The sequence below is a fragment of the Anas platyrhynchos genome, chromosome 6, assembly GCF_047663525.1.
Source record: "Anas platyrhynchos isolate ZD024472 breed Pekin duck chromosome 6, IASCAAS_PekinDuck_T2T, whole genome shotgun sequence".
NCBI lineage: Eukaryota > Metazoa > Chordata > Aves > Anseriformes > Anatidae > Anas > Anas platyrhynchos.
Genome location: NC_092592.1, coordinates 3,933,426 through 3,949,606, shown reverse-complemented (window position 1 = coordinate 3,949,606; position 16,181 = coordinate 3,933,426). Strand labels below are relative to the sequence as shown.

The 16,181-nt window shown below is 46.3% G+C and overlaps 2 protein-coding genes across 5 annotated transcripts in view; one reads left to right on the top strand and one right to left on the bottom strand.

The window, feature by feature from the left end:
- Window positions 1-16,181, bottom strand: part of LOC101797420 (lipase member M) — a 49,844-nt gene that overhangs the window by 17,756 nt on the left and 15,907 nt on the right. The window contains exons 1-3 of one of the 2 annotated variants that reach the window (XM_038180975.2): window positions 6,968-7,234; window positions 5,887-5,936; window positions 4,095-4,378 (exon numbers count right to left, since the gene is read on the bottom strand). The exons of the other annotated variant lie outside the window; for it this stretch is intronic. Coding sequence (XP_038036903.2) covers window positions 4,095-4,118 — 24 coding nt within the window. The 5' untranslated portion in view covers window positions 4,119-4,378; window positions 5,887-5,936; window positions 6,968-7,234. Of the gene's footprint in view, window positions 1-4,094; window positions 4,379-5,886; window positions 5,937-6,967; window positions 7,235-16,181 lie in introns of those variants that run through there. 2 annotated transcript variants of the gene reach the window in all.
- Window positions 434-12,060, top strand: LOC101796874 (lysosomal acid lipase/cholesteryl ester hydrolase). 3 transcript variants are annotated; one of them, XM_072040267.1, is made up of 10 exons: window positions 434-572; window positions 3,380-3,469; window positions 4,026-4,191; window positions 5,822-6,020; window positions 6,534-6,643; window positions 7,012-7,148; window positions 7,981-8,124; window positions 9,095-9,166; window positions 10,413-10,478; window positions 10,975-12,060. In XM_072040267.1, exons 2-10 carry the CDS (start codon window positions 3,386-3,388, stop codon window positions 11,206-11,208), a joined length of 1,212 nt encoding a protein of 403 aa, XP_071896368.1. In that variant the 5' UTR covers window positions 434-572; window positions 3,380-3,385; the 3' UTR covers window positions 11,209-12,060. The 3 variants fall into 3 exon arrangements, with proteins under 3 accessions (XP_071896368.1, XP_005017354.4, XP_071896367.1); XM_005017297.6 differs by lacking the exon at window positions 434-572 and adding an exon at window positions 1,586-1,715; XM_072040266.1 differs by lacking the exon at window positions 434-572 and adding an exon at window positions 1,631-1,770.

Sequence of the window (16,181 nt, the reverse complement as noted above, 5' to 3'; positions counted from 1 at the left end):
AACATTTTCAGGAGAAAGGGCAGTAATCCAAATATCTACAAGCATGTCAGGTCAAGGTGCTTGTGTCAGTGCTTCAGGAGGTGCAAGTGTCAGTGCTTCAGGAGATCTGAATGGGGCTGATTTTACTGGCTTGTTCACACCTTAATAGCCTATGCAATAATTCAGGGCTGATTGAGGTCATTCTGGAGGCCTTCCAGACTGATTTTATCAGTGCTTGAGGAGAGGGAGGGAATATTTATTGGGCTGCAGAGATGGCAGTAGTGAGATATGGGCTGGGACTCGTGCAGAAGGGACCCAGGGGACACTACTCCATCCTGGTAGGGTAGCAAGCCTCAGCAGATGTGCTGGGACCTCTCTGGAAAGTCCCCATCCCACACAAGAGTGCGCTGAGGGCTGAGATCACTGGGAACAACTTGGTGAAGGTTTAGCTCCTGTTCTGCTCTCTTTCCATCAGGCTCAAGTAATACGGAAAGTAGTATGGGAAGTAACACAGACCTAGACTTGGTGCATGGGACCAGGAGTAGCCATGGCTAGATCAGGAAACTCTCTGAAGGCCTCTCCCCCAAAGAAAGGTGAGTTTCCTCGGTGTTAATATACGCTGGGGGGCAGGAGGAGTGGTTTGTTGTCAACATACTTGATCCTGCTTTTCTGCCTTTCCTCCGCTCCCTGCAGGGGAAAAATCAGGCTCTGTGCTGAGTCACTGCTCGTGAGAGGTGCAGCTGGGAGAGCTTTTGGCCCTGCCTTAAGCTAGTCATTAGTGAAAACCAGTCATTACAGCTTTGGATTGAGGTGGGCTTGTCTAGGCTTCCCAAAGAGCTCCTGTTTGTATTTTAACAAGCTCTGCTTGACCAAATCTAGCAGGTATTAACGTCAGGAAGGACAACAGGAGCCAGACCCCAGATCACACTGCTCCCTCTTAAGCTGGGTCGTTGCAATATGCAAGTGCGTAGGCAGTTTGGCGAGGGGTGGAGCGTTGGTTTGGAAAGCAGTGCTGCCAAAAATCCACCCACAGCCCATGCCAGCCTTCGCCAGCTCTGCAGAGCCTCCCTGGCAGCAGTGGACTGAGGACACTGCCAGCTGCGAAGCAGTACAGCCCACAGGAGGCACAGTGGGCAGGCTCACATCACCTAGCAGGGGCCACGTTAAGTGCACGCCAACACATGGAGGTAACCACGCAGGTGGGGGTGGCCATGCACGGACACCCAGCAGAGAAAGTCACCTCATGCAGTGCTCCCAGCAGGCATCCCGCGTGCTATATGAGAAAGGGCATGTCCTCCTGATGAAACTGCTCCCGTGGGAGTGCAAGGCAGCTTCATCCCCAGCCCCTTCCACCCCGTTACAGGCAGGGAGCGGTCTGGCAGCAGCACACTGGCCCCATGGAGGCCATGGACAATGTCAGATCACACTGCACTGCATTAGGTGGGAATGTCCGATTCGCCATGTCTCTCTCCTCTTCTGGGTAATACTCTGACATGAGCCTGGGTAGGAAGGGTGTCTCCTTTTGGAGCGATTCCAGTCCTCGGGTAAGTTGCACATTAGTGGGAGAAGGGATTAGGGGGAGTGGCAACTTGCGTCACTGCCAGGTGCACGGAGGAGAGGGATAACAGCCCGGTGTGTGTGGGGAGAGTGCAGCACAGAAAGCACGCTCCGCTCCCTCCTGCTCAGCAGATCCTGGGAGAAAGGCACCTGCCCTGCTGCGGCAGACAAGCTGACGGGTAACCCTTTCTCCTTCTGCGCTTGAACTGCATCCGTGTGGGCGTCAGGAGAGAGGTGCAGTGAGCTGAAGGGTCCCGCGGATGGGGGGGACAACAGAACAGTTGTTTTCTGCTCAAGGGAGGGATGGTGGGGATGCTCAGAAGTCAGGAACGTGCTGCTGGTGCAAGAGGTTTCTCTCTGCTGCTGAGCTACCAATCACAAAGAGGATATTTTTCCTGGTTGGCTGTTGCAAGGAAAGGTCCATCCTGAGCTAGGCTCTTCCCTTGAAATTACATGCTATTCCCGTGACGTTGCACCGTGAAAAATGCTTTCTGCCTCTTTCTGTCTCCCCTTGCTTTGCTTTTCAATACAAAGCAACAAGACAGACCCAGGCATCTTGGGGAGTGGAGCCATCAGGAGCACACACAGCCACTGCCCTGCTGAGCCTCCCTCCTCTGCCTGCTGGTCCTGGTGGCCCTGCCTTCCTTATGAGCATGGTGAGAAAGGCCCTGCAGCTGCCTGTGGCTGACCCCAGCTGCCACAGGCAATGAGATGCCTGGCAACCCCAGGTGCAGGGAACCCTTCTCCCCGAGAGCAGGGAGGTTCCTGGGGAGGTGGGGGGTCTCCGTTGGCTGGGCCATGCCACAACCACCAGGACCCAGTGCTGGTGATAGCCCTGCTGTGAGTAGGACATGGGCAAAAGACCTCCAAATGCCCCCTCCACCAGTGCAGCAGTGCTGGTGTGATCCTGCCCACATCTGCTCCAGAGACAGCAAAGGGAGTAGGTGGCCTTCTTCCCCACTGTGCAACCACCTCCTGCAGCAAGGAAAGCCAGTTAGAGATGATGGAAACCTGCTCGCTCTCCTCCTTTCCTTGGCCAGCAAGATATTTTGCAGGGAGGCAGTGGGGTGGATTGCAGTGGGCCTTTGACTGGGCTGTCAGCTGGTCTCCATGCGGCCTCAGTGTGACCACAGCATGATCTGAGGTCCTTTCCGGCACTGACCATGCAGACTCGATGCCTGTGCTGTGCAAGGCACGCACATGAAGGAGCAGTGGGACCCCCATGTGGGCTCCTTAAAATGCGTGAAGTCTTGGTACAGCATTTGTGCTGTCAGGGAGAAGAGCAGGTCTCCTGGGACAGTACATCATGTTGGTTTGCAAACAAATCCAAAGTGTCCTAAGGTTTCTACAGTCTTACCTCCAGCCATAAAGAGAGCCCAACCAAAAGTGTTATAAACAAAACCTTGATTAGCCTAAAATTTAAAACCGAGTGATTTACTTCTGACTAGTTCGGCTAGTTTAAACAAATAATCTATTATTCTGACTATCTGAAACATCATTTAAAATGAATAGTCTGTAATCCTCTCCTCAAAGACCAGGAATGCTTAGGTGGGTACAGATGTATACGTGTATGTGCATGTAAATACTTTTTCAAAATACAAGGCTCTGACGGAGAACTTGTGATTAAAATGTGATGGAGTTTGGACCCTGACATTGTACAAGATAAGCAAAATGAGCATTTCTTAAAACAAATTGGATGATTTCAACTTTAAAATTGTTTCACCTGTTGGGTGGTCAGATTAATCTACTAATAAAAGTATAGCACATGTCAAATGCCATTCCTGTCTCCTGTGCCAGCAAGATCAATGTCTCTTACTCTCATTATATTGACACTGTTTTGCAGAGAACCATGATGTGGCTGTTCTTCACCATTGCTTGTTTGATCTGCAGCACTGAAAAGTGCAATGCAAGCCCCGAGGTGTTCATGGATGTTGTAAGTCCTGCCTTCTCTCTGCTCTTTTCCTGATGTGCCAGCTCAAATCTTGGATATGTAAGGTATATACTGTCACAGTCTAGATAGGACCCATGGTCTCTGCATGTGTATTTTTACCAGAGTTTGGTGCCAGAGGATTATTAGACTTTTTGTCTACCTGCGTATATATACACACAGATTTACAGCTGACATTTATGGGCAGTCTGGTCTGGGTCAACTGGTTTGATCCAGGCAGCTGTCTCAGGCTTGGAGCTTAACTCTCATTGCTGCCTAGCTCTTCATAGCCATTGATTGCAAAATAAAAATCAGCCCTGGGCCTTTCTTTACTAGACCTGAGTGAGAGAAACTCATACCTGCCAAAACTGTTAGCTGAAGTCATGGTATCTCCACAGCATTGGTGAGGGGACCTAGGGAGGTCCCTATACCACCCTCCTGCTGACAGCAGGAGTAACCAGATCTGGGACAGGGTGGCCGGAGCTTGGTGTGGCATCTTTCCAGTATGGAGAATCCCCACTTCCCTTCAGCCCTGCCCCATGTCATCCCTCCTGTCCTGCAGGGTGAAATCGTTCGCTACCACGGGTACCCCTATGAAGAGCATGAAATTGTGACAGATGATGGTTATTACCTCACCATACAGAGGATTCCTCATGGTAGAGACAACTCGGGGAGTTCAAGCACCTCCCATGATGCAGAGACACAAGGTTCCAGCATGTTTTGTGTCTGTAAGTGCCACAAGAAGGTCTTCTGGGTCCTGGGGCCCCGAAAACTTTGCTGGGCTGGAGGAAGGTATGGGAATGTCTGCCTCAACATGGGTGGGTCCTCAGATAGGCATCCTTCCCTGTCGAATTAGTCTTGGGAGCAGAAGAAATGCAGGTGCCCACCGTGCCAACCCTGTTGTTCCAGGAGGATCTACCCAAAAGAGGAGGGGAAAGATAAGAAAAATGAATGAGGCAAAGAAATCTGTCCCCAGACTTTACTCCAGTCCAAAGCCAGACAAACCCATGAACTAAAGTACAAGGGAAGCTGGAATATGGACCCATGAACCTGGTAAAGGTATTCTTTGTAGAGCCATTTATTACCAAAAACAAACCATGTGTCCACTCCAATGCCATCTCTCCATTTTGACTGCTTTCTGCTCCTGACTTGAGCTATTGTTTCAAAGGGAAAGGATGATGCCCCACTCTGGGCAGGGTGTCAATCTCCTGGGAAATGGGAGGACTGACATATGAACATGGCAGATGAGTGTAAGTCAGTGTAAGTGAGTGTAGGGTTACTTTGTCATCTTACAGTGAGGGTCTGGAAAATAACATAACAAAGAGAAGACAAAGAAAAAGGAGAGGAGAGGAGAGGAGAAGAGAGGAGAGGAGAGGAGAGGAGAGGAGAGGAGAGGAGAGGAGAGGAGAGGAGAGGAGAGGAGAGGAGAGGAGAGGAGAGGAGAGGAGAGGAGAGGAGAGGAGAGGAGAGGAGAGGAGAGGAGAGGAGAGGAGAGGAGAGGAGAGGAGAGGAGAGGAGAGGAGAGGAGAGGAGAGGAGAGGAGAGGAGAGGAGAGGAGAGGAGAGGAGAGGAGAGGAGAGGAGAGGAGAGGAGAGGAGAGGAGAGGAGAGGAGAGGAGAGGAGAGGAGAGGAGAAAGGACTTTTATATGAACCATTTCATGCTGCAGCCTGTGGTAGACCTCCTGTTTGAATTCATATATCCCTATGATGACCTATTGTGGCTGTGAATTTGGACCTGCTTTGACCAGGGAATTGGAGCAGTCCTTTCCAAATCGAATCTTTCTATGCTCTCTTCTACTCTCTTCCTATGGCAGTTCAGGCTTTTTGGTGCTGTGTCAAAAAAACACATATATATATTTTTTTCCTGGGGTGCTGGAATTTGCCCATATAGATTGAAGTGGGCAGAAATGGGTGGAGGAGATGCTTCTGGCCACCTCAAGTACCTGTGTCTCTTGTGATGGGGCTGTGCTGTGAGAGATAGACACAAAGCCTAGACTACACTGAACCAAACAAAAGGCACAAGCAGGAGGGTGGTCTCCATACAATGGGCACATTCAGTGTCCAGACAGACATGGGGCATGGTTTCCTTCTTCCTGGGGGTGTAATTTACCATGCTGCATTCAGTGTGGAGTCCCACCTTTTTTTTTTTCAGCTTCATTTTATCAGTTTTCTCTGGCCTGGGATTACCAAAGAGCTGACACGTTCACCAAAAACACATCGCCAAAGAGGCTGAAGGTCACAGGCAAATTATTCTCCCTACACTGTAGTCAATTCTGCAGTGGGACGCTGACAAAGCAGTATCGGAAGTGTGAATAGAAAGTTATGTTGGAGAAAATGACCCTTTTCTTCTTTCTTCAGCTCCAAAGCCTGCAGTGCTCCTGCAGCATGGCCTGGTGTTGGAGGGCAGTAACTGGGTTACTAACCTGCCCAACAGCAGCCTGGGCTTCATCCTCGCAGATGCTGGCTATGATGTCTGGATAGGAAACAGCAGGGGGAACAGCTGGTCACGCAAACACAAAGAGTTTGAATATCACAACGAGAAATACTCAGCTTACAGGTATTTTCAATGAAGCTACAGAAATGCCATTAGATCTGCCCAGGAGTGTTTTCAGAAGAGTAAGGTACTGTGTTGGGCTCCTAGCCCTGGCCCTGCAGTTTCCTTAGACTGGAGAAGTGGCTCCACCAGCGCAATTGCATAAGCTGCCCTTGGGCATAAAGTTTACTTTCACCACCAAGACATGACCGGGGTGCCCATATCTGCTAGAGACCTAGCAAAAATAGCCCTACCCAAATAGTCTTTCCCTAATTTAGCCTTTGCTGCAAACAAATCAATTCTCAAAAGTGTTCACGCAGCTGGGGCTCCTCCAGGTGATAGGAGCAGATGGCACATTCCAGAGCAAATGTAGTAATCTTTTATGGGGACAAATAGCAAATAAACTTTGCCACTCAGAGGTGGCAGCACAGATCCTGCGTATGTGCTGGTGGGAATACTACATGGAAAAACTTGTCATGGCATGCCTATTACTCTCATCATGCTAATAGTTTAGTTACATTCCCATCTCTGTTGCAGCTTTCATGAAATGGCCATGTATGACCTTCCAGCAACAATCAACTACATTTTGCGGAAAACTGGACAGGAGCAGTTATACTATGTGGCTTACTCTCAAGGCACCACCACAGGTACTTATGACGGCATCAGGATTAGGTTGGCTGTGCACCTCGTGTATAAGTTTATATTATATTTGTGTATAGGTTTATATTATATTTGAGCAGTGGTGGTCCAAAAACTGTTGCAGCATTGGTTTTTGATTAGTCCTGCTGTTGCCAGAGCCTGAAGAAGGGCTTGTGGGAGCTGCAGCTGGACTCTACATTCAAGCTAGGAGCTGAAATGCATCAGCAGCAAAAGGTCCAGGTCAGGTCACCAACATGCACTTGTTCTTGCATGTTAGAGCACTTTCTAGGGACTCTTCCAATGGACACATGCATCAGGGAGCCAAAACTCACACATAAATAGCAGGGCAGGGTCTGATTCCTTCTCACTCCCACAGGTTTCATCGCATTTTCTTCCATTCCTGAGCTGGATCGCAAAATCAAGATGTTTTTCGCATTGGCTCCTATCACCACGAGCTCAAACATGAAGTCACCCTTGGTCAGAGTGTTTGACCTTCCTGAGAGTCTGGTTAAGGTAGGTTCTCGCCACACACTCCCCTGGTTTTCCTGTTGGTCAGTCCTTGATTTAGCACTTGAGAAAGGTCCTACCAAAAGGAATGTTTGCCCTGAAACACATGAATTGAGAGGGGAAGGTGAAAGTCGCTTTCATTTCCCTGCTCTCTGTGTGCCTTTTGCGTTTAGCAGGGTACATTTGTAATTGTAGTATTGAACCTGGGGAGCATTAAACCATGTAAAGCATCATGCTGTCCAGTCCTAACCAGATAAGAGTTATTTCTAGATATTGTTTCTGAGTCCTTCCTTCTAGAAGAAACTTCTTCTAGGAAAGATCCTGGCTCTTCCAGGGCCCTGATCTTTTTGGAAAAGGTCGAATTACAAAGCACAGCAAAGTTGTGGGAATGCAGACAGCAACTTCCAGGGGTGAGCAGATTGCTGGTGGAACATCTGGAAAAGAAATAGGAGTGTGAGCCCTTCCAAAGGGCAGGGATGGAGCTGCTGACTCACCTCCTGCCAAGCTCACACAGCAGGCTTGGGGGTGTAGGGATTCACTGCTGACAGCCACCTCCATGTCACATCCTAGTGGTACAGCGTGCTTGCAGCTGCCAATCCAGGGCAGATGCACAGCAAGTTCAGGTGGTTGTAGATGTCCCAGTAGACAGAGCCTTGCTCCCCATTTTCCTGACCTACATGGCCACACAGAGTGCAGCATCAGCCACACAATGTAAGAGCCCTGGTCCCCATCTTTGGTAGCCAACATCTCCTGAGGGTTGTTCTGGCTTTGTGAGCTCTCCTCTGCGTGCTGCTGAAGCATTGTGAACCATGCTGACTGATGCTTCTGCATTTTGTAGTTCATTTTAGGACACATACTGGTCTTCGATAAGGGCGAGATTTTGCAGCAAGTGACTTCCCGTCTGTGCGGCTACACATTCTTTAAAAGCTTTTGCTCTTTGGTCCTTTACTTGCCTGGTGGGTTTACCGACAGCTTAAATGTGGTATGTATGCTACTGATTACTTGTTAAGTAATCCAGTTTCTGACTGTTTAAGCCTGATTTGACTGTGCAAACAATGTCAAGGAAAGCACAGTATCCTGTTTTCACTGGCTGTCTGAAGTGGGGCAGGCAGTGGAGCTGGCCACCTGCACAGCAGACCCCCCAGCGCAGAGATTGTGTGAAATGTTCTGGGACCCTGTGACTCTTAAGTCACCTAAAATACTCCAAGACTTGATACATGTAGTGCCTCACAGCCAAGTAAAGCAGCACCGTCAGCTAGCTGCCTTCACCTGCCTTTTGCATCTTTCATTCACCGACAAATCTGCGCCCAACAGGGCCAGCACTGCAGCAACCCAGGTTGCTTGTTGCTGTGTCCAGGTGAGCTGGGGCTGTCCCTGAGGATGGAGACCCCTCACAGCTTCATGTGGGGAAGGGCCATTTCCTCAGAGCCAGATCCTGTCACAATTGTCTCCTGCAAGTAAAATCAGTGACAGGTCAATGGAGGTACCTAGGTTGGTCATGGATAGAGTCAGAGCTAGGCCACTATTTCTCAAAGAAATTGATGGTGTTATTCCTTAATTTTCCAAGGAGGGAATGCTTTAGAAATAATGTGTAGAACTACTGTGATGTGTTGCACATTGTCTTTGCAACAGGGTCCTGAGCACAAGATACAGTTTTACTTTGAAAACTGCATAGACTCGTAATCTGACCCAGCATCCCATGAAAACTGCCAGGCTTACCGAAGGGATCTGTACAGCACCCTTCATGCCGCTGTCTGCCTGCAGTGTTGGTTTGTATGACATGGGGCTGAGTCTTGACTTCAAAGAGATAAGATAAAGCAGTTTGTGCAAATGAGAGCCCCAGCTAGCCCATGTGAGTCAAAGACATTGTATTGCTACTGAACAGGATTAAATTTATTTCTAATGGGATTTCCCCCAGTGCAGAGAATAAATATCTCCATGGTTTCTTCCAGAGCCGCATAGATGTCTACTTGTCTCGCTACCCTGATTCAACATCCGTAAAAAACATGTTACATTGGCGCCAGGTAATATTTCCTGCTATAGAATAAGGTAGCATGCAACCAGGAACCATATTCTTCTCTCTAAGCTGCCAAGGACCTCTTTTCATTACTTAGGTATAATCCTCCATTACTTTCCCTGCAGAGCTCTATGAGAGAAGGGGGAAATTTGGCATGAAATAGTTGTGCAGATGCAGTTCTTTTGGCCGCAACTTTCAACAAAAGATGACTAGAAGACTTTAGAGCTGCTAGGAGATGGAGAAGGAAGGAAAAACTGGTAATAAATCATAACAAGAGATATTAGAGTAAAGGCTAATAGATGAGGGTCAATAGATCCAGTGTCCAAAACAATTAATCATTGAAAACATGCACAACTTCTGTTGTAGCCATGGACCATGACAGACAAAGGAAACTTGCCCAGAGTTAATGACATGTGCCTTTTTTTGATGATAGCTCTTGGATGTGTGTTAGGTGCACTGTGTGTTTCTGGGGCTTCAGCCTCCAGGCATCTATGCTCTGCAGCTTACCAGTCACCCAAGAGAGGAGAGAGGAAAACCATGAGCAATGCCAAGGGAACTTACAGGCCATGCTGAAATCTTCCTAGGAGTCGAGCTCTCCTTGTGAATGACAATATCACACACAACCAGCAGCATCCTTGAGCCCTGGTGGCAGGAGGGAGCAGTGGGGTCTCCTGGCAACCACAACCATGCAGTTGTTCCCTCTGATGGCTGGCAGCAAGCCCCAGCACTGGTTGCCAGCTGCTGAACCTCCTCCAAGGAGCAGACGGCTTATTGCACAGAGCTGGTGGAATGTCCTCCTTCTGCAACTGTTGATTCCTGTTGTTATCAAGTGTTGGTCAGACCAATTAAGTGAAAACAAAGCATCTTGTGTGAGAGCAGAAGCATGACAGGAAAATACAAACTGGGACACAGCTCATGCTTCCATCCCAGAGGAATGTGAACTCTGGTTCCCTGCTGACATTTGAAATGATGGCACATGCAGTGCTTCAATGCAAAACCTTCCTAAAGCATTTCTGTTCAGTTTCGATCAGTTTATTACCATTTAGAAACGAAATACGCAATTTCTAGGGCATCAGCATGCTTGATTTGTCTATCTTTAGTGCTATTAATAGACTATGCCGTCAAAAATATCTTCTCACTGATATTTGAAGCTATGCAGGGTTAAATCATCTATCCACCCTTCCTCACCTGCTTTTATCTTTCTCATGGTCTCATGCAATGCATGGAAAATAAACATAGCTCTCCTCTTCTAGCTCTATCAAACAGGGGAATTCAAATCTTATGATTATGGCAGCGACAATGTGCTTCATTATAACCAGGTAAGAGAAATTCATTCTCATTTGTCAATAGGAAAGAAAGAAAGAAAGAAAGAAAGAAAGAAAGAAAGAAAGAAAGAAAGAAAGAAAGAAAGAAAGAAAGAAAGAAAGAAAGGAAGGAAGGAAGGAAGGAAGGAAGGAAGGAAGGAAGGAAGGAAGGAAGGAAAATATTGCTGTGAAATGAAAATATTGCTGTGAAATGAAAATATTGCTGTGACCAAGACTGAATGTTATGGGATTTATGGAATTTACCTTGTCATATGGGATTCTACCTGTCTTATAAAGAAGAGTTGTGTGATGTCATTCATTGGTGATTTTTCGTCTGTCTGGTGAAATGCGTGGGAGTCCAAGACATAGTCGAGATCTGCAGTGATATTTTCTGGGCCATTTCTCCAGATAGGCAAGAAATTCCAAGCAGCAATCAAGAACACTTTGTATCTTCAAATTGTCTGTGACTTCACAGGCTTTTCTTTCTCAAGTAATATTATTTATCTTCCAGAGCACACCTCCTTTCTATGAACTGGAAAATATGAAAGCACCACTTGCTGCATGGTACGGTGGCAAGGACTGGATTTCAGCCCCTGAAGATGTAAATATAACACTGCCTCGTATAACCAACATGGTGTACAAGAAATATATTCCCGAATTTGTCCACTTTGATTTCCTTTGGGGTATGCAAGCATATGAACACGTATACAAAGAAATTCTTGAACTGATGAAAAAGAATGCCTAGAGTTGGAAAAGTGGCAGTAATTGTTCATTTTTCCTTTGTCTTTGGGGGCTTCTTTTATTTGAAGAAAAAAAAAATAAGGAAAAAAAAGAGGGGGAAAAGGTTCATTAAACTGCTGCACTTGTTGTGGGATTATCATTACTCTGGCAAGTGAGGAAAATAGGCCAATCCCACGATCAGAGAATCACATGGGATTTAGGTTAAGTAGATGGAGGTCCTCGCAGAAGTTAGGCATGGACTTTCGACTCTGAGTCTCTCAGATGCCTCACCCACATGAGTTTCCAGCAGCAAGCAATTTCTGTGGAGCTTGGCTCTTGGCTGCTGCTGTAGGCTCTGGCCTCTCTGTGGCTGGGTTCCCAGCTGCGAACAACAGGATAGCAGCTCGGCTCTGTTGTGCATGCTGGTGTTTCAAGAGTGCTCAGATGGGACCACACAGTTCATTGCTTTACAGTCGGAAGGAGCTAAAAACTTTCTGCTAGTAATAAAAAGAGCTAGTACTGCTGATTCAGGTGACACCAAACTTGATATACACAACAGGGTTTTCAATAAACTGTACCGAGAAAGACCATTTTGCACCATTTCATGTAATAGTCCCAAGGTACAAACCCAGCAGGAAAAGTCACTTTTTGCTGAGTCTCAGAAAATGTTTTGGTTTTCTTTATGTGTGAGAGAGAAGAAGAGTCGGGAGTCTAACTCTGTTCTTAGCCTCTGGATTACCCTTCATAATACAGTATTGATTAGGGGAGGAATGGTGAATTTGCCTGTTTGTGCAATGATATTCTTAAAATATGTCTACAAGCAAGCAGGGCAAAGGATAAGGCACTTTTCCCACAAAGATGTATGAAAAATAATAATAAAGCAAAAAGGGTCCACTGGGCTCTGTGTGGTTGTACTGCCTTAAACCTCTGGAGGAGCACAGACCTCTTGTTGTATGCAAGCAAGGGACTTCAGCTTGTCCAGTCCTCCCCCTGCTCAGGGACAACTTTGTGTAGCTTGCAACACTGGCAGGTGCCCGCTGCCCACGATGCCCCTAGCATCCACGCACCCTGAGAGAAGAGGTGGGTGGCAGAGGGCAGGATGGAAGTTGAGGAGGGGTGGGAATGCCCTCCCCAAAGGTAAGCTGTGGGTGCTAGCAACATGCTTCCATCCAAGAGTCTAGAGGTGGTGGGATGTGGCTGCTGACACTTGTGCACATCCCTGCAGGACAACAGTAGCAGGCTCTGTCTGAGTCTACGGAAATGATCAAAGGAGACCAACTGTAAAAACATTCACTCCCCATCCTTAAGGCTAGAACAAAACAGGACTGGGCAAGGTAATCATACCTCCCACTAGACCAGGTTGCCCAAAGCCCAATCCAAACTGGCTTTCAACACTTCCAGGGATGGGGCATCCACAGCTTTTCTGGGTAGCTTCTTCCAGTGCCCACCACCCTCACAGTAATGAATTTCTTCCTTGTATCTAATCTAAATCAACTCTCTTTTAGTTTAATACCATCTAATCTAAATCAACTCTCATTTAGTTTAATACCATTACTTCTCGACAAAGTATCCCTCTCCAGCTTTCATGTAGGTGCCCTTTAGGTACTGGAAGGAGCTCCAGTGATAGCTAATCACTTGTTGTATTTATAATGACATCTTTTTCTGTGTGAGTAGTTATTTACTGCAGGGCTCTGTCCTAGAGCAGCATTCCTCCAGCACTGCAGTGGATCTCCATGCAAATGCAAGACTCTTCTATCCTTGTAAATAAACATACAAAGCTTGGCAAGACTTTTCCCAAACAGACTTCTGAACAGCTTGTAAGAACTTAATTATTTTTAGTTAAAAAGTACTAATTTATTCACTCTGAAGGTTCATAAGAATTGCAGCATTCTCTTTCTAGTCAGTTTAGAATGTTTCTGCCACTTCTGTAATTGTCTGAAGCAATGCTTGTATTGAATTTATTTAATTCATTCCCACAATGGAGTGTTTTGATGAAGTTCTTTCCAAACCAGGTTTTAGAAGTGCCTTGCTCCCTATGGAACTGGTACTTGTCAACTACCACGTGTTAAGGTTTCAGCAGTAGTTGAACTAGTGCATTTTGGAAGGAAAGAGAACAGTAAAAAATCAAGGTGCTTGTAAGCATAAATATTGTGATGTTCTGTCATCTCAGATTGCCTTGATCAATAAATGGACTGAGTTAACTGGGAAGCTGTGCTGATCTTGGAGGGACTGGAGTCCTTGCCCATCTGAAGCCTGTTGTTTTTACAGCTTGAGCTTTCTCTTGGCAGAACAAGGATGTCTAGGCATTGTGAGGGCTGGCAGCTCCCTGGGAGCTGGTCAGCAGAAAGATGAGGGGGATATTTTGGGCAGCAGAGCCAGGTTTCCCCAACCAGCCCCTGTCCCAGAACCTCCATCCAGCAAGGGAGCAGAGCAGGATGGTGGCCAAGTGCAACTAAGACTCATCAGGCAAGTCCACAGTGATGACATAGGTGCAAGATTAGCCCCAGACAGCAGCCCATGGGTCAGGGTCCAAACCAGCTCAGTCTTTCACTCAGACTTCACAGCCTGGCATGAGGTCTTCACCATCCCAGCAAGTGTATTCATGGCACAGTAATGCTCCCTTTCTATTCTCCAGGGGTGAGCAAAGGAAAAAAACCTCAGCCATACACCTGCATATCTGGAGGGTATTGCTCATTTAACCACTTAGCTTTCTTCCAGATTTTCTCAGGAAAAGCAACTCATGATCTGCTTGTGCACAGTGTGCCAAGCAGGAAGGGCTTAAAACATCCCATTCAAAACACAGTAATCACATCATATTTGCTGACCTGTAATTTTCTATTATCGTCACAGCCAATGTAAAAGAAGCAGCAGGCTCATGTGCCTTTGTGTGGAGCATATGGTCAGCTCACAGGGCTGTGTCCACATCAGGGAGGTGGTGAGTGCGTCTGCTACGGAGTCATTCCTGCTTGAGGATTATGCAGAGGCACATGCCTAAAATGAAGATGTGCTTTTGTAAGTAATCCTAGGATTGTTTTAGTATTTGCTTTAAGCAATTTACTGGCCTACGGTGCTATTTAGAAACTGAATTGTACGGAGATTAAACTAGGACAGGGTTTCATCAAGCCGTGTCATATGGTGCACTGCCTTTTCATGTTTCTCTGATCCTTAACAGCAAGCCTGAAAAACATCTCCCGCAGTCACTGGCATTGCTGAGTAGATTCAGAGTTTTTCTCATTTGAGGACACGTAGATTTCTTGGTTTAGTAACTATCAGCAATTTCTGTGTTATTTACAAAGTTATTTCTGAAACCTCTTTCAAGATTGCTAGATGAACGCTTAGAAGAAAGAATGGGTTATTGGTCCTGGAGACTTGTATTTTTGTGCATTGGTACATTAGGCAGATGGGAACAGGATGAAGCCATGGAAAGTTACGTTTAGCCAAAATAATTATGAGATATAACTAATTCCAGTACTCTTCATTAGCCTGAGTAGGTCTCTGTTCCTGACTGCCGCAACTCACCCTGGACTCTGTTGTGTGGGTCTTGTTACTGCTTCCTGAAGGTCTCTGATTGCCTTGACCCTAAGTCAGACTTTCTGCAATACATTGAAAAACAGGCCCAAGAGCACGAAAATGCCGAATTTGAAAAGTTAATATTTTAATAATATTTTGAATTATTAATATTAATTTATTAAGTTTTCTGAAGTTGCCCAAGTCTGTTCATAAACAAACCAAACTATTTCAATGTTAGACATGCTTTAAAATCAAGCGTACAGTTAAGAGAGATCAGAAAAGTACAAGAAGTTCAGGATTCTTCTGGATTCACCTGAGCAAAGAAACAGGAAGAGAGGTGAGAGAAATCACTGGTCACCATATTACAGTTATTTTGCAATAAACCTTAAGAAACATGTAAGCTCTTGTTGATTCAATTTCACTACTGTGTATAAAATGATTGCATGAACAACTATAGCAAGGTGTTGTGAAAATAATTCATTGTTTCATCAAGCTTGACTGTGCAACTCTAACATGGGTAAAGTCCCTATTAACTGTTTAATCAGAGATACTGGTGATATACCAGCCTCATGGAGGGGCTTTAAACTAGAAGATGTACAACTAGATAAGCAGCACTTTCCTTATCAGATTTTTCACTCGAGCAAGGTTGTTTAAGTTTATTGTGACGGAATTATATTTATCTGGCTGGGATTACAGAAGAGTCTGTCATTCCTAAAATCAGGATGATACTGTCCTTCCCAGCTCAGGATGCCAAGACCAGACAACGGCTAGTTAAGCATCTCCCTACTTGTGATTTGTCTACCCTCATGATTGGTAAGCATTAGCAGGTAGAAGGTAACAACCAGCACATTGGACATACTACCTGGAAGCTGTTACATGTGTGAAAGCACCAGGAGAATTGACAAAACAACAGTTAGAAGAATGGTATGCATTGATCTGGTGTGCATTGATTGCCGAGGACATGATTAACACCAATCACTCTCGTAAGCACTGAGGAATGTGTTGCTTGCACCCTGATGTGCCACAGAGAAGGTGACTCACTGGCAGAAGACACGCGCCTGACAACAGAACAACAGCAGAGGAGATACAGTACATCTTATGGGCTGTTTCTCTTCCTGTTATCCCAAGAGGATGACAGGTTATAATCCCAAACAAGAAAATGAAAGATGCCCATCATTGCCTAACACTTATGAAGCCTTAAGTAAATAAGATGCAGAGCCAAAACATCACACCACAACTTTTGTCTTCTAAAAGATCTTAGAGGCCTGTCCTGGAAGGAGTTGGCCTGGGTGCTCAAGAGGAACCCAGAAGGCATACTGACAACTCAACAGTGGCAACCTTTGCCTTCCATGTCACCCTCTGGTGAACTTGGCCAGACCGCTTGGACACACACATTTTGGCCCTGCTGAGAGTGTGTGTGTGTGTTCATTGGTATGGTTTACTTGCTTAGAAAGTCAAGTAAAATGTCTTTCAGTTTCTAAATGCTCT

Coding starts and splice junctions, on each gene's coding strand:
- LOC101796874 (XM_072040267.1), top strand. CDS start 3,386: ATGATGTGGCTGTTCTTCACCATTGCTTGTTTGATCTGCAGCACTGAA. Junction 3,470..4,025: donor CCGAGGTGTTCATGGATGTT/GTAAGTCCTGCC, acceptor CCTGTCCTGCAG/GGTGAAATCGTTCGCTACCA. Junction 9,167..10,412: donor ACATGTTACATTGGCGCCAG/GTAATATTTCCT, acceptor CTCCTCTTCTAG/CTCTATCAAACAGGGGAATT.